The following is an 18405-nucleotide window of genomic DNA, read 5'->3' as shown; positions in this document are numbered from 1 at the left end:
TACATTGGGGTATGTGCTGGGTGTGGAGCCTGCTTAAGATTCTCTCCTTCTTCCTCTGCCCCTCCCTCCTCTTAAAAAAAATAAAATAAAACAACTATTGAACCTGTTCTTTACCTGCCTCGGATGTAAATGTTTCAGACATCAAAAAACAAACAAACAAAACAAAAAAGAAAACAAAACAAAAAAACCCAGTAAAATAGAGGAGGAAATCAAAACAGCAAACAAAGTTAAAGCCATTCTCATCTGCTAAGAGACTCATGCCCTGTCTCTCTGGTCATTTTTGAAAAGTCCTATTTATAAACACGGCCCACCTCATTTCTAAATCACCATAGTTCAACCATACTCTGTCCAGAACCTTGATCCCAGTAGATTGTTGACACCACACATCTACCTTTTTCTAAAATGGTTCCCATGAGAAGGGTTAACCCCATAACACATCCTATATAATGGCCTCCCTCACAGTGAAAAGGGAGATGGAGTCATTCTCAGGCTCTCATAAAATCTAGATGGGGAAAAGAGTATTAGGAAGGGTTGGGACGATTCTGTTAGGAGTGCTTCCAGGCTTTAATTTTTCTGTGATGGGAAAAAAATTACCTGTTTCAAAAGCAAGATGTCAACGTTATTTTTAGCTATCAATCACATTTTGTGCAAGGAACTCAGTTTTAGATATCGATCACTTTTTGTGCAAGGAATTCAAAATTTATCTTTCTCTTTTACTATAATAAAAGTAAATATACACAAAGTGTTCCAACCAAACTAATTTCAGAGCTATTTAACTAACCTTCAAAATAAGGTTTTTCCAAACAAAGAGACGATCTATGTTATAGCCAAACAAAGGGAAAGTCAGCCAAACAAAGAGATGATCTATGTTATAAAATATTTGTAATAGTCCACTAATATAAGTGATATGTGAAATGTGGATATATGAATTGTTTGCCTTTCCGGGTAACTAACTGGAAATTGTACAAACTTTGATAGTCAAAGGACTTCTTCCAGGGACATTCATCTGTAATTCATTCATCTGTAAAAAGCAAAAGGCTTTTTATTTTATATGGACAGCTACCTACTTGGTATCTATGTCCTGAGAACAAAGCCAAAATGGACTGAATTGCCTACATTTTCCTCCTTCCATCTGAGTGTTTGGTCTCATATAAATATTTGAGTACAAGGCCTTCTCAGAGTTTTTTTTAACGTTAATAAAGAAAGATTTATTTCTTCATTTCTAACCATTGCTAATGAAATGTGGCTCCGGGCAATACATCACCAGGAAAGGAGAGGTTATACAACTTTCTGAGAACTCAATGAAATACAGAGCCATTTTGATTATCTGTAACCATGATTCCCTACTTAGAATGGCTTCTTTTATTTCTTTTGTCCAAATCACATTTCTCAAAATGTCTGATGAAATGTCTAAATAACTTACCTCTCCTCTGTGTGGTACTAAGAATGTAATTTGGGGAGTCAAGAACAATTACCACCTTTGCTGTGTTCCACCTTATACCACTCACACTTAAATCATTGTGGCCCAGAAGTAATACTTTTCTGTGGAGAGTCACCATGGTGTTATTAATAAACAGCTACTCTGCTGATAAATCAATATTTGGCTTCTACTAAGTAGGGGAGTGTCATGCTCATCTCTTGTTCCTGGAATGCCAAATGTTTATAATTTCAGTTTTGGACTAAAGAAAGTATAACCATAATTATACTTTCTTATAATTATAAGAAATATAATATATTTATATTATAAATATAATATAAATATATTTTATATTATATTAAAATATAATAAGATAATTATAATTATAAAATATAATATAATATAATTATAATTCCATTATAATTAATGGAAATGAAATGATTTCATTTCCATTAATGGAAATGAAAGGATTTAAAAAAAAAACCCATTCTCTTGTTATACAGAGATATTGTCAAAAGTTTCTTCAGGTTTGGATATCCCAGTTTAAATATATCCTAGTGAAGAATTTAAATATATTTAAATATATCCTAGTGAAGCTCCCAGAATTTGGGGAAGTTGATGTTGCCCTTTATGGAAAGCCATTATTGATTTCATATGGGTTGGGATCATGGCCACAGCAGGAAGACTGGATTCACCCTTTCTTGCTAAGTTCTGACTTGGGACCAACAGAATTCAGTTCCTCTGCTGGTATTATCTTTGAGCGCATAGTGCCAAACTCACAGAAGCAATCTTCTTCCTCTGCTACATTTATTCCATATTTCAGCCCAGTTTCATCAGGTCTTCGTCTCCCCTGTTCTCTCCCTTTCCCTTTCCCTTTCCGTGGTACCTCTTCAAGAATCTGCCTCTAACTTCATGGCTTAAATTATTACATCTATAGATGGTTCTGAAGTAAATATTTCCATCCTAAACCCTCCAAGGTATTCTATATCTTTGTTTCAAATAACATGCTGGACATCTTCACCTGATTTCTTTCAAGCACCTTTCAAGCACAAATTCAACAGATCCAAAATGGAATACCTCTTTGCCTCCTAAATCAGGATTTCCTCCAGGCTGTCCCCATCATCCCAACTACTAGGTATCAAACCTGGCCTTCATTTTTTACCCTTCCTTCTTTCTTGCTTCCCACAACAAGCTGCTCACTTTTGTTGATCCTACCTGTGTGAATCTGTCCCTTCCATTCATTTTTGCCTTGCAGAGCCCTATTTCAATTCCTTCTTATCCTAGACCTGTGATAGGGGCCTGGCGTCCTAACTGGTTTGGATACTACCTCCTGGCTCTCTGTCCCACACTCCATCTTATATACTACTGCCGGACAGCTTCCACTACTCTGGTCCTCAGAAAACTGCTTCCTGCAGTTGCCTAAGAATTGAGCCCACACACCACAGTTTGTAATCGACAACTTTACCTAAGGCTATAGGTCATTCCTCACTTCCTTCCTTTCTGTACACTCTATTCTCTGATAAAACCAAGCTGCTTGGCGAATGTTCCAGATGGGGTCTCCTGGGACAAAGACTCTGAGGCAGAGAATAGGGACAAGCGGTTTACTAGGGAGGGAAGGAAGTAGGGTTGGGGAGGAGACGAGTTTCCTCGCAGGCCATGGAGGAGGAGGTTTGGGAGGTGGTCAGGCCCTGAGGGGTGTTCTGAGTTAGGGCTAGAGGTCTGGGCCTTGATAAGCCCTCACTAATCCACCACTGGATGTGGCCCATCTCAGCAAGGGCAGTTTTCTTCAGTTGAGGCAAACCCCAAAACAGCCAACAGCTGATGCCCATCTTCTGGTGGCATTCCCAGCAGTTAGAGGAACAAATCTATTCTACTCCCTTTATTTCTCAAAGTAGATCTGAGCTACACATCACACACACACACTGAGGGGTCGCCATCCACCCTCATGACTCACCAACCTGTTTCCTTAGGGATAATATGCCCCACCCATTACATTCTCTAGTCTCCTTTGCAAAGGGGTGTGACTATGTGACTAAGTTCTAACCAGTGCCTGTGAAAAAAAGTGATCTGTGTAACTGCCGGATTGGTATCCAGAACTGGTACTCTGTCCATGTGTCCATCTTCCTTCCTGCTTCCTGGAAGGTGGGGGGGTACGCTGGCACAGAGCACTTGTTTCAGGGGACACAAGTACTAAGGATGGCACGTGGGAAGATGCACGGTGTTTGGAGTTACCATACCATTTCTGGACTGCTCATGGAAGGGAAAAAAAAATTCCCATCTTGTTTAAGCCACTGCTATTTTTAGTCTTTGTTATTTTAGCTGAACTTGTACATCCTATCTAGTTCAAGCGATGATACTTTTATTCCTCATTTCCATGTGTCCATAGTGCACCAATTGTTCAAAACCAATTCAAATGCTATTCTACCCCGAGAAGTTTGTGGATCTCCTTCCTTCACCTCTGTAGCAGGAAGGAGCATTTTCCTCTGCTGATCTTCCATAGTCATCACAAATAGTCATTCTTTCCCTAGTTCTCAGCTCTTCTATAAACTGTGATATACTACAGAGCAACATCTGGGCATTGGAATTCCCGATCCACCATAATTACCCAAACTGGGAGATGTTCATAGTACTCATTGATTCAATGGAGTTCTTTTTCATATCGGATTGAGCATGGCATTCCTATAATCTTTCGCTCACCAGTTTTGTAACCGAAAACTGTTACACTTGTCAGAAGTAACAAAGAAATCCCATTTTTTCTCTCACTCAATGCCCCACACATACTTCAAGCTGGTTTACATATTCCCTCTTAGGTGGAGTGCCATAGGAATACATTTTCAGTCCTGCTGCTCTCTTCTCTCTCTCTAGTTCTAACAAGAGGTTAATATTTACATTTAGAGAAGAGAAGATTTTACCAAACAGATTCTCTGAACTGGGATACTCCCTGTGTCCTAGGGGTGGCAGTGAGTAGTGGAGTAGTTAGTTGTTCCAGCAGCTCTGCAGGTTGGCTCAGCCCACAGAGGTAGGCAGCAAGTGATTCTCTCTGGGGATCTCCTGTTAACACCCTCCTGCTCCTTTTCTTGTGTTACAAGTGCTTTATTCCATGCTTTCTTGGGTTCAGGGAAAGATCCAGAACTGGACTGTCTGTGTCCTGAGTTTGGCCTTGCCATTTATTATAGAATGGTGATCTTTAAGGAAGGTGTTCAACCTCTTCAACATAGAGGGGGTTTTTTAACTGTAAAATGGGAATAAAAGAGGGACAATAAAATGTGATTAGACCATGGGCTCTGAAGCTTAGAGTGCCTAGAAGTTTCATTCCAGCTCCACCAGTAGGTGGGAATGTCCGTGCATACCTAGAAAGCAGTGGAAGGAGGAGGAAAGACTTCATTAAGAAGGTAACATTTGAGGTGATGCTTGGGGGTGCATAGGAATTTGATTGGGCTGTGGGAGGAAGAAGAAGTCTTCTTAGCAGAAGAAATAGGCTAAGCCCAGGCCAAGAGATTAGAAAGGACTACTTTGCCCTAATGATCTGACTGTCTCATCCTTTTCTGGAGCCCGCAGGATACAAAACATGGAAGTAGTGGGTGTGCAAACATGCACACACACACACATGAATGCACACATGCACACGAGCAGGAGAATGAAAACACAGATCCTCAGCGAGACCCACTTGCTGCCTATCTTTCTGGGCTGATTCTTTAGCAGCGAGAGAAAACGAAAGATTCAAGAAATTAACAAAATATGGATGGGGGCTATAGCTTGCTGATTAGATTATGATTATTTTAATTTTCTTTAAATTTTTGGTTTTTTTTTTTCAATTTTTCTGTACTGGACATGTAAAATTTCATAATTAATCAGAAAAAATGTAAGTTGTTCCTTCCTGCTGTATTTTTCAGCTTCTGCATTTCTTTGCTTAAGAAAAATCTTTTTCATGGGGCACCTGGGTGGTTCAGTGCATTAAGCATCTGCCTTCGCCTCAGGTCATGATCCTAGGATCCTGGGATAGGTCCTGGGATTGGCCCCCAAATAGGGCTCCCTGCTCAGCAGAGAATCTGCTTCTCCCTCTCCCTCTGTCCCTCCCCTCTGCTAGTGCTCTCTCCCTCCCTTCCTCCCCACTTCTGTCTTTCTCTCTTTCTAATAAATAAAAATCTTTAAAAATATCCTCTTAAAAATATTTTTCTTATTTCCCTGGATCCAGAAAATTTCGTAGGACCTCTGAATTAGCTCGATTGGTTGATTCACCCCTAAATTCAATTGGTTTTGAGAGTCAAAGACTGAAAGAAAGACTGTCTTAAGATTTGTGTGGATCTAGTCTGGTACTTCTGGTTGCCAGGTAGCAGACATTCATCATCAATCACAGCACTGTCTCTAACAGATTGGGGCACATCGCTTAGGATCCAGGCAGCCACTAAGCTGCTTTAGTGAACATTGAGACAAAGCCTATTTGCGGATGTATTATTAGTTAGTTGCTCACAAACAGGCACATCTGCATAAGCTTAGCCCACAAAATACCACCAAAAGGAAGTACCCCTGGACAGGCCACTTTCCGTAAGTCAACACTGCAAGTAGCAACTCATGTGATCCCTTGCCTGACTTCCACTTGGCAACCTGCTGCCCGGACTGGAAGCAAGGCCATGTCTGGGTACTCCCTGGAGTGATCAGGTGATTTCAGGGGGCCACATGTGAAAATGTCTTACTAATTAGGGAGAAGTTCCATACTAGGGGCCCAGAGGCTCAATCCTATACCAAGACAGTTTCTGCCTGCACCACCTGGATCCACTCAATATTTTTAAAGTATGAATTGGCTACACCACGTAAAAAATAGGAAATTTTGTATATAAGTCTGGATTTCTAGCTCCTCTGGAAAAATAAATGGAAAGGGCAATAAGGAGCCAATTTTCCACCTGGTAATAACTGGCTAGAGCTGAGGAGAGATAGGGCCTGTGCTCTCCAGCCCAGCTCAGTTTCCCCACCCCTCTTGTTTCCTAGGCTGCACTGTTCTGCTCATTTGGGTAATTTGTTGAAGAAGTCCTTGCTTTATGGCCATTTCACCACCATAGAAAACCTACTGCATATAGTCCATGCGTTATCTCTATGGGATTTACAATGGCCCCATAGTCTTGCTGCAGACTAGAGGCGTCTCTGATGTTATTTACAATCCAAGTTACCTTGAGGCCTGGGCCTGAAGAAGCAAAGAGCTTTGCTGCAAGCTCATTTACCCCCTGAAGACTGAAAGCTATTTAAAGCTCCAAAGAGATCTGAAGAACCCTTGAAATACTCCTGATCGGTCAGGACAAAGATTTTTTTTTTTGTTTGTTTTATTTTGCTTTGCTTTGCTTTGTTTTGCCTTGTTTTTGAAGGACCAATCGATTGACTCAGCTAATTTGGCTTTCAATGATCATCACCGTCAGTTAAATGTTTTCCTAAGAGTGAACTCTGTGGGGTCACAAGTGTAGTCTTTGCAGCCACACCGGGCAAGTGTGTATGTACGCAATCATCTGATAAAGGAGTATCAGTAGATCCCAGCAGGACAATTTTCTGGTAATGAGAGATCATGGCATTTGCTTTCTCTCCAGAAGTCACATCCGTGTCCAAGAACTTATTCTAGTCAAGGAGCCAGACCTGCTGACAGGTTTCAGAAAAGCTCAAGGAATAGCAATCTCTCCAAAGCATAAAAGACAGATAAACACTACTGGACCGGAAGTGCACCCACACTTGGAAAATGATTCTGACACTTCATTAATCGAAGGACCCACTAAATGATGCTTTAAAAATATTAGTGTTTTTTATCCATCCCTTTGCTCCAGACTGAAATTAAGCCAGGGATCTTTATGCGAAGAAAATATTAGAAATTTACAGGTCAGGTCAAAAAGCCCTCGTTGTCATCACTGACAGCCCCAAACGTTTAAGACTGAGCCATGATGAGCAAGCACACAGTGGGAAAATATTTAAAGAATACAAGATTCTGGCAGAGAATCTTATAGTCATTATCTCCACACAAGCTGGAAGAATTCAGATATCTGAAAGTTCGACTCAATGTTATAGGTTGTTCTTCTTCAAGGAATTCATGAGTGGACTTCCACCAACCAAAATGAGTCCTGGTTAACCTAACAATAAGTTATCATGGCATTAGGTCCAATGGCTCAGCTTTTTTCTCAAATGCCACCTCCCCTGTGAAGTCTTTCTTGATCTCAAGGGCAGCAATAGAGTCTCCCTCTTCTTAAGTACCTAATACTTAACGTCTGCCAGGGCACTTAGCACATTGTATTTACATGTTGCATTTTATTTCCAAGATTAAGAGCTCATTGTTGTGTCCCTGAGATCTGGCACAACACTGTACGATTTTTATAGACCAAGTGTTTGTGAAACATAGGAGGAAAAGAAGGAAAAAGGGAAGGAGAAAGAATGGAAGGAAACATGGACACGTAGCATTCCTTAACCAAGGGTCTGAGCAGCTCTTGCTGGGTCTTGACACATTGCTTCCTGTGCCTTGAGCATGCCTCCCACTCTCCCACAGTGAACTCTTGTCATCTCTCAAGGTAGCTCAAAAGTCACTTCTTTCGGGAAGCCTTCCTGCATCCCTCTCCCACCTGCCCCACACCAGTTCTCATCTCTCCCATTCATGATATTTTGCATCACGTTAATCCTGTATCTTTCTCTTCTAAATTGTGAGCAACTTTAGACCAAGAATTTCCTATTGTTCCTTCAATTTCCTTGAGGAGTTCCTGGCATAGAGGCTTCCTAAATAGTTCCTGAATGAGTAAATTGATAAATGGAAGTCCCTAACCCTTGCACATTAACCTAAAGGGTGCCTATCTTAAATTTCAAGTGACTTAAGAATTCCATTTTAAGGGGTGCCTGGGTGGCTCAGTCAGTTAAGTGTCTGCCTTCTGCTCAGGTTATGATCCCAGAGTCCTGGGATCCAGCCATACATGGGGCTTCCTGCTCTGTGGGGAGTTCACTTTTCCCCCTCCCTCTCCCTTGGCACCTCTCTCTTCCTCTGCCTCTTCCCCCCATTTGAATGTGCATGCACACGCTCTATCTCAAATAAATCAATAAAATCTTAAAAAAAAGAATTCTATTGTGAGCATATGAATCATCTACTTAATTAATTATTCACATCAAAGTTTTCACTCTAGGGCTGCTGTTCTGTGTCTAGGAAGTTTCTGGTTTCAGACCTCCTTTCTCAGTCAGCATCCAAGGGAGCATGGGGTAGAACTCATTTCAATGTCAACCTCAAAAACAGAATGACTTAAAGGAAAACACATCAAAAAAATCAGATAATTCTTCTAAAGTCGAACTTAAAATGATACTCTAAAATTTCTTCTGGTTACAAGTATGATACTTGTGTTATTTTAAAGTGTTACTATATTTCTTTTATTACATGAAATGACATAGAAACAAAGAGATTATGGTGAATGGACATAAAATTTCCAAGAGATTATTCAGCTTGGGTAGCAGAGGCTCTTGGAGGGGAATCTTAAGTTAGGGGACTGAGAGGATAAGCCAATAGAAAAATAAACAAGGTTGAGGCTGTGAAAGGCGGGCAGAAGTTTTAGTTAGACTATTAAGTTTGAACTTCATCCTAGAGGATATGAGGAACCCCTCCCTGCAAACTTTCAGCAGAACAATGTGATCAGATCAGCCTCTCTGCACATCAGTGTGGTACCAGTGAGTTACCAGAGTCTGCTGAGGTCAAACCAAGAATGGAGGAGACAGACTGAAAGACACTTGTAAAGAAGGAGTATCATTTGGTAACCAATTTCATGTAAGGTGTGAGGAAATTTCTTCCTTTGAATGTTTTTGATAAAACGATTTGTATAACCAAATACTTCTATTTTCTTTGTAGCTTGTTTGTAAATTCTGTACCAGGTCAGAAGTGTGGATCTTATCTCTAGTTACCCCCTTTAGATGCAGAAGAGAGACACTAAAGAAAAAAAAAATTGATAATGGTATGATCCTAAGGTGGGCTCCCCCCATTTATAAGAGGCAGAGCATTTCCAATAAATCCAATGAAACTGATCTAATCAGGAATATGTTTCTCATGAATCAGAGATTTTATTTCGCTCCATTGACTGCTTTAATTTTCAATGAGCCTTTGATTGAGAAGCCCGTGCTAAAAAAAACCTCTTGATATCAGGCACGTGGCCATTTAATCACCACCACAAGATAACACAAAAAAGGGGGCCTAAGAAAACTGGTCGAAGTATAAAGCACAACAATCTATCTTAGCAAAGATTTTAATACACACTTGACTAAAAGATGCATACAATGACTACTGAATCTCCATTCACAGGCAGCCAACGAGATTATGAATGAATTTATTAACTTCAAACAAAACTTCAGGTTGTACACTTAAAAAATTACAAACCATTTAAAAACAAAAATTAACAATGGAAGCAACAATGACTATAAAATATGATGGGATGACTTTAAAGAAAGGTTCAAGTATTATTTGTAAAGTTCTTCAGACACTGGAGTCTTTGAGAAGTTTGTGCATTTCCCATCTTTGCATAGTGAAAACAAAAATGAAAACAAAAAACATACTACTTGGTAAAACTCCACAGCTCTATGTGATTCATGTTTCATAACATGCACCTATGTGTACTGCTCATTTATCTAATAGGAGTAGCACTAATTCAGTGGGCTCATGCAGTATCCCAGGTGAGCAATGAAGTTAGCGCACACCTCCTCATCCAGGTGTCATTAATTAATGCAGCAAAGAAGAGCGGATGAAATGGGAACTTGTCATCACCGAACGCTAACTCTTGTTGGGTAACAGTAAGACAGCGACACGTTTGGACTTTGAGCTCAAATTAATAAAAAGGACTATTCACACCACAAAAATTAGCAAATGAATGGCATGTGCAAGAGAAAAGACAGCAAAGAGTTTGGAACGACATGACCGAATACCACCCGAAGTAAGTATAATCCATTGTTTACGGTTGGTATGGTTGCATTATCTTTCATCTTCATACACAGGTAGCTTAAAGCTTGTGTATTTTACATATACACACAGATAATTTAACATTGGAACATAGGTGTGGTTACCCATGAAACTGCCAGTGTAACAAAAAGTTACACTGACATTTGCCATTATGTACATAATTTTTGGGGACCACTGTGGTCTGATTTGAAACGTAACATCGCACACTTACAATGTTGTCTGTGAAATGCTCAAAAGTTAATAATAGAGATTTAACTTGTTTTGTAAGCACTATGGTTTGGTTCTGTGAAGTCACATGTGGTGCCTCCCAAAGAGCAGTGAAATGTGCGTGGTGTAGTCAGTAACAGATGGATTCCGCCAGCAAGTAGGATCCAGCAACAAAGACATAAACAATACGGTGACAGGAAGAGATGCCAAGTAATCTGAGTTTTCTCTGGACTGAAAGAGCCATCGCCACTAGGTGGAGGGACACAGCCCGTGTCTCATGAAGCTGAGAATAAGGCTGATAAACCTTGGAGATAGCCCTGTTGTTAGGACACAAATATACAGCTAGTTCTAGAGAAAGACTGCTGACCTGGGTAGCACCTATTACTCAGAAAGCAGTAACAGGATTGAGGTTAGGTTGATCTCCTGGAGCATACTGAAAGTAAGGTTTCTGCTCAATGACTGTGATATGGCCACAATTCAATATACCGGGGGAAAAAAACCTCACAGTTTTAAGCAGTACATTTTTAGCACGTTATCCTTTCCAAAATCGAAGCAAAAATTGTGAGACTGGTGTCATGAATCTTGCTGAAACAGGACTGAAAGCCAAATCTAGCAATTCATTTGGTTGTCATGAAATGAATAGACGATGGCGTGTCCTGTTCCTGAAAAGAGGGCGTTAGAGAAGTGCAGGCTCTTGGGGTGGGGAGGGGATGCTTCAGAAAAGCTCGTCTCTAAGTGTCTAAGTGGGTGCTAAGTGAAGGACTCACGTACAAGTTTCTACATTCAAAACCAAGTCAGGACCAGATTTCTTTATTCACGTATATACTATGCCCTTGAACGGACACTATCTTGATCCTAAATGGAAGAAGAAAGTGGTGTCAGTGAAGGAAACTCAAGAGGGACTTGGGAACCCAGAATACATCGGCACATCTGCCTGGAGGCCAAAGATGAACAAATTTGTGAATAGTAGAATCCCATCGCAATCCAGAACATTCCACAGACCGGTAACGCACTACGGGCTCCTGACAAGATTTATTGAAAACACACCACACAGACGTAAAGCCCACAATAGCAACACTCACAAGAAGGCAGCCCCTGCTGTGTGTCCGTTACCAGCTTGCCAGTGGGGTTCTACCACATGTATTTCAAGGCGGGGAGATGAAGCATGAATGAGATATTGACAATAACAGCTGTGAACGAAATGGAAAGTGTAACTTTTCCCCCCAGTTTTTTAACATTGAAAAGTTATTTTTTTAATTTAAGGCTTTAAGTTCATCCTCCTTTCACATTAAAGACAGGGAAAGAAAACTGTCAAAACCAAAAATGCAAATCACGAGCTTGGCACTTTTGTGATTCATTTGAGAGCGTGTCTACTTTCTTACATTATATACATACATGTATAATGACATCAAAAAATGTTAGACTTGTCAGTACATATATTTGCATTTACATAATTTTTGTGTTTTTAGTATGGGTTATTTAGTTGTTTGTGTCCCCCCTGCCCCGCTTTTGCTTATTTTTGGTTTCAAGCATTTCATTTCGTTCACGCATTTCCTTGTTAACTTGCACCTGCTTTGTGCCCAAACTCCCTGCATCTGTGGCTACATCTGTCTTTTTTGAAGCAAGCCCCCAAATCACTGAACAACACGTTACCAGAGAAGAGAGAGAGAAAACAGAGAAAAGAACCCAAAAGATGGGGAGCAAACAATAAACTCCAATCTACAGAGAACTTTTACAAGAAAAATATTCCAGTACAGACAAGTGAAAATGATGTCAAAATCTCTTATTTCCATATTTACATTTATAAAAGAACTATACAATAGCATCATAGTTCAAATTCCAGCTCCCATTTCCAAAGGATGCTTGGTCCAGGCGAGCACACGGGGAAAAGGACTCAACAGGAGCAGGGGTCCGTGGAGTCTCTCGTGGCTGGCCTAGACAAGGGGGTGAGGGCCGGGCAGCACTCCCGTGTTCCCCGGCCGGTTCACCTCGGGAATTCAGCTGCAGGTTTTGCTGTGGATGGGCTTGCTAGCTGCTTGTTGTAGATAGGCCATGCGGATTTTACCCTTTCGAAAATTAGATCTTCATGCCACTGGAGTGTGTCATCGGTAGGAAAAGAAAAAAAAAATCATGCCAAATCATTTAGAAGGTAGTAAGTGCCAGCAGGCTGAGGAAAGAAAAAAAATCTTTTGCTATTTTTTAATGGTTCTTTTATTGCACTTAATTTTCCGTTATTGTTCCTTCTTCCTTTAGTTAGAAAAAAAAAAGATTCTGAAATAGTTCTTTTTATAACATTGTCTTTGATCCCCTTTTCTTGACAGGTGGTAAGAGGGGTTCTTTGAAATTATTTCCCCAAAGGACAGTTTCCTGTTCCCCCATCCCTGTCCCCCAACTTCAGTGCTGTGGTCATTACCACCCAGCGGTCTTGCTCAGAGATGGAACAGTTCCGGCAACGGTGCAGCGGGTCTGTCGCACCCAGAATCCAACGGTGCGAGGCACCGGGCTCACCCGCTGCCACCGCAGACTCAGATGGGGCCCTGCTGGGTGGGATCGAATCTCCTCTTCTTGACATTTCTTCCAGAGATGCAGGCAGAGAGGGAAAAATCCACAATATTAATCAGATCATGATGAGAGGAGGAGGATGAGAATGACAACAACGCTAGTTCCAGAGCAAAGTAATCAACTCACACGGGGGCGGCCTTCCCAAAATAACTGGAGATGCGGGACAGCTCACATGTCTGAGTGTCTTTACAACATCTCTGCTAGAGTCCTTCCATTCGTAAAGACCCAGAGAAGCTTCGAGTTGTGCATTTTAAATCGTTGGAAGCCTCCGCAGCCCAATCAGTCTCTTATTTCAGAAGTAAAGGCTACGGGCTAATTTTAACCAGAGGAACATAACAGGAAGCGCTCTTCCCACATTCTAGGGGCCTATCAGGGGAGCTACGCAAAACTCCGAAGGGCTCCTAGCTGCCTCCTTCCAGGACTTGAGAGTTCTCTATCAGTGGACTGGCCTTTGCCAAGAGGGCCAAGAGCCTTGTTCTACCCAGTTATCTTGCTGCCTTGATGTGTGAGCTCTTACCCCACCGTGGAACAAGCATTTTTCACATCTAGTAAGTTGAAAACCAGAGTGCACGGTAAGACAGTACACTCTAAGGAGAATGGACACAGGCTCGGGTTAGTTAAGCAAATGCAGCAGTTAGGCCTAGTGGAAAGAAGCAAGTTCAAACGCCTTGCTCACAGTGTCCAGTCTCCTAAAAAGTGGTTCCTACGTTGAAAAAGAGAAAAAAGAAAAGAACCGGCAAGACACTACAAGGCAACAACAGAAGTTGGTTGCAACCTCCCCATGGTCTGGCTTCATGTGGGCATCAAGCAAAGGGGCTCATGCATTTAGTCTGCGCGCTGGGCGGGTGCAACGCTGCCATCGAGGCTTCATGCAAGACCGGAGCCCGGGGAGGCCCCGAGATCCCTCTCTCCTCTGCCCTCTCAGGGCCAGCCGCATCTCCTTGCAGCCCTAAGTGCCAAAAAATTACAGCGTGTTCCTCCTCCTCCTCCCCGCCACGTAATTCAAAATAAAAACAATACCAAAGCTCAAAATATGTATGAAGGCATCCCACGAAGTTCTCATTTCTCCCAAGATGACCCCTTTGATTACTTCTCTTTTGAAAGAACAAAAATCTTAAAAAATGAAACGTGAAAGAAAAATCTCCCTTCGCTTTTAAAAGGTCTCATTAAAATGGCTTCATTAATGGCCTAAGCCAGCGTCTGTTGGCCTAGCCGGTATTTGCAACAGCGCTACTTCCTTTTTTCCCCAGTCCCTGTCACCTCCAACGACCTTCTTTTGAGTCAATGTTCTTGATTGCGGCTGCTTGGGGTTCCCTAAAGGACCTCTCCCATAATGCATCTGGCAGAGTTTGTTTGCTTCAGAGCACCGGACCTGTGCCTACTACCCACACACACAGCCCTTAAGGGTAGGTGTATGGTGTATAAGGAACAGCTCTACCCGTGAATCACATGGGGAAAAACAAGCACTGCTTGACCTTGCCAAATGACCCTGAAGGACCAGGGGCTCCAGCCAATTTAGCTATCTATTGCTGGAATTGAAGAGAAATGCGAAACTAATGCCCCCTCAATTAAAAACGAATACAGAGGAAAGCTCAAGCCAGATAGTGCTGTGTGTGTAAATGACTACACTGCTCATGTCTAAATTCCCTTATTCAAATTCAGGGAATGGCAGATAACTAGCCATGTCCAAGGTCTTGACTGCAATCCAGCTCATTTTTTAAAGGGAGATATGAATTCCCATTTTAGCCCGGCAGACAGTCAACCTCCAGTGTCCAAAAGCTTGTGCTCCTTGTCAAAGTCAGTGTTGGAAGTTTAGATTGCATTATTTTAAATAAAATCTATTCTGCGGGGTGAATGAGTTCCCAGGTCAGACCAGGAGGCCATGCCACCCTGTAGAACCATGTATTTATATGGGGAAATGGACCCTGACTATCAACAGGGCACTGTATTTTCCCTACAGACATCCCAGAGGGAGGAAGGCAGGGCCCTGTGAGGAGCACAGAGAGGAACCCTCCCGTAGCAGGCTGACTGTGACAGTTCCTCACGTATCAACGGCAAAACTACTCAGGTGAGTTGTGAGAACTCACCATATATTGAGAACTGCCTGCCCTGAATTTTCTACATGAAAAAAAATCTTTTTTTTTTCCATTTTTAATGTGAAAGTGCAACTATCACAGGTAGATAATCGCTGTCTCCCTTCCACAACTGTTTCAACTGATTTCCCTCCACTCACTAGGATTGGGAAGACAACTGGGAAGACAACAAACTTTCTCATCATAACCCTTAAGGTATTTCAGGATCATTATACAATATTATCATAATCCATTAGTTTTGCTTTGACCCAGTTTTCATCAATCTTGATGATGTCTGAAAAACCTGTACTTTTGTCTACAACATATGTTATATACATATATATCTATACAACATCAAAACAAAGCTCTCTAGGTAACAACAGCCATCTCTGGTCTGTAAAGCCTCTAGTTCTTTCAAGGTTATTTACCCACTGCTATCACCTTCTTATCTTTCCACAATGAGTTATCACTGCTCACCAAGAATCCATCACTCACGACCCCTCCTTTGACAGCATTCACTTCCCCAGAGGGCTGAGTCAGGGCACTGACCTTGGATCTTCCTGGCCAGGCTGCTAAGTCTGAATGAGAAAGTGCCTAACCCAGGAGCTGCAGGGTTTAAGGAGTTAGGTTCCTTGTTCCCCACTGGGATATGGTCATGGGACTCAGATATGCAGCAGCTTGGTTTTCCTCATAGGAAGACTACCTACGATTAATTCCATTTCCTAATTCTACAAATATAAAAAAAACAAAAGACATTTACTCTTTTGCGAAAAGAGAATGAGCAATATTAAATTCCTTTCGAGTTTCATCCAACTTGATATTCAGAATTTCAACTTTCCTTGTGACAAACCCAGATATGATCCTTTACATATCATTCATGTGAGTACCTTCTCTTTAACCTGTTCCTTAGCACGTCCTCTGAAATGAACACAGGACAAACAGAATTGCTTATGGTCGAGATCAGGCTCAGTAAGAACTTGTAACCCAAGTAACTTCTCATAGAGAGGAAATCACGGTTACTATACAGATTTATTAAAGTAACACTTTTAGCATCAAGAGCAGCTCTGCCAAATGTATGACCACTACTGCCACTGAATTACATTGAGAGATCCAGGGGTAGGAAGGTGGGACATGGTAGCAGGGCTCCATAGTCTGAGGTGCGGTAACATGGTTGGAAGAGCTCAAGGCTCATCCTCAAATCCAATCAACAAGCTGTCTCTGTTACCTTCAAGTTCCTTTCCTATTATCACCTAGAATTTCTCTTTCTAAGCACCATGGCTTATGGTGTTCACATACTTCATTGGCATGTAAATAGCTATATTGCTCACATCTCATTCCTATATTCAAATTTAGGGAATATCCAATAAAAAGCCATGTCCAAGGTGGGAATGGCAATTCTGTTCATTTTCAAATAGAAACTTCAAATCGTCTTTTCATGTATTTTTTACCTTTCCTAAGATTTAGAGAAGATGCTACAGAATGGCCCTTCATCTACTTGATTCTTCTAGTGTCTAGTAAAAGCAACAACCCTAAAAATCGAATCAAGCAGCATTACTATTCAAAACTGAACAGAGTTGATTCATGAGTCTTCGTGAGTCAACCAGGACCAAGGTTTGCAATACTCTGCAACACAACCCTTAGCTTTAGTCTGTGTGTATAGGTGATGGAGAGGAAAAGGAACATGGGGGCATTGAGCTTGTAAAAAGTGTGCCAAGAAGCTACCTTCATTTTTCACAGGATTTCTCAGAGAAATGAACTAATGCTCCGAAGACTGGGAATCCATAAAAACTACTTCTGGAGTATGGGCTTAACTGAAGTTACTACACATTACCCTGTGTATCAGGATGTGTTCAATAAAATAGCCTATGAAACAAAGCATTTTTTTCCTTCTTGGGAGTTTTACAACATCGCTTATGGAAATCTTTTTTGCATTAAGCAAAGCTTGCAAACTATTATTCTGCTAGAAAGATGTCATCTAGATGTATATTGTTTTTTATCACAATTATCCTGACCAAACTTCATTATCACTTATTCACACAAAGGTGCACACAGTCACACATGCATGCACACTCACAGAGACTCATGCTTTTTACCACCTATTTCAGAGGAAATATGGCTTAAGAAAAAGTCTGTAGAGAATGGCAGACATTGTCAGGGGTCAGAGCATCGCTGTTTTCTCCCTTATACTTGAACGGGACAGGTATGGTATGACACTTCTTCCACATTTTAATGACTCACGGTGTTCCAGCCCAAGAAACGTGACTTTAGGAAAAAGCAATACTTCCCTTGAGCAGTTAACATGGTTTTCTTTGACCTAAAAGTTTAAGGACCCTCCAATTCTTCAGGCAACTTTGCTACTTGCTTTGCTTTTCTTTTTTAGTAAAACAATTCCAGGAAGGATTTCCAATGACCGGATTTAGAGCAATCTCTTTTACAAACTATTTTCTATTTCTGATCCTAAATGACCTTCTTTTGTATTTACACTGAACTCAATGAAAAACTCAAAGACTTTCATTTCAACTAGCAAATAACCTCTAGACCAAGAGTCTCCAAAATCCCCAAGTGGGGGGAAACCTAACCTGCATCATTGGGCACCCAAAGCCTTTTCTTGCAAAGTGCAAGTAGTGGTTTAACGTTTAAGGTAAACCACATGGCGACTGTTAAAATCTAAAGCAAATTCAGATAGCAATCAATAGTCATCACAAAGAGCAGTGGCTCCTCCAAGTTTAAACTTCTAAAATTAAAGCATTATTCTGGTTTTGCTTTTTTCTTTGCTTTAGGTCATAAAGATACTTCACATTATCGTGTGCCTCCCTATAATGTTTTCCTTTACAGTAACTGTTAGGGTCATAGGGCACGGGAAGGGGTATTGGCTTAGCACAGCAGTATGCATGTCTGCACGGTAGTCCCCACTCGGCGGTCAGCAGGGGCTGTTTCTCACCTCACTAGGTGTCCATCTCCCCTTCCTTTTCTCTGTTCTTCTGATGATCAGACATACTTCTTACATGTAAATAATCTGCACAGGGCCTAATCCACTTATATACACAGTGATGAAGGCTTTTCCATTTTTCCCCAAAGAAACATGCAATTCAAGCTGTGCGCTAGGCCAGGCCACTGTTTTGAGGTCCTGCTACAGAACAGTGCTCTTGTCTCCAAAGGCCGAGATGGTCAATTTGGCGTTGTGTGCGGCTGGATAGCAAAAG

The 18405-nt window shown here is 41.3% G+C and overlaps 1 protein-coding gene across 1 annotated transcript in view; it reads right to left on the bottom strand.

Moving 5' to 3' along the window:
• Positions 1-12931: 12931 nt before the first annotated feature.
• Positions 12932-18405, bottom strand: part of ADAM23 (ADAM metallopeptidase domain 23) — a 162943-nt gene continuing 157469 nt past the window's right edge. Inside the window, exon 26 of the mRNA XM_047722557.1 lies at positions 12932-13142. Within this exon, the coding sequence (XP_047578513.1) occupies positions 13094-13142 (49 nt within the window). The 3' untranslated portion in view covers positions 12932-13093. The remainder of the gene's footprint in view (positions 13143-18405) is intronic.

The sequence above is a fragment of the Lutra lutra genome, chromosome 3, assembly GCF_902655055.1.
Source record: "Lutra lutra chromosome 3, mLutLut1.2, whole genome shotgun sequence".
In the NCBI taxonomy this organism is placed as follows: domain Eukaryota; kingdom Metazoa; phylum Chordata; class Mammalia; order Carnivora; family Mustelidae; genus Lutra; species Lutra lutra.
This window is presented reverse-complemented; position numbering and strand designations above follow the sequence as displayed.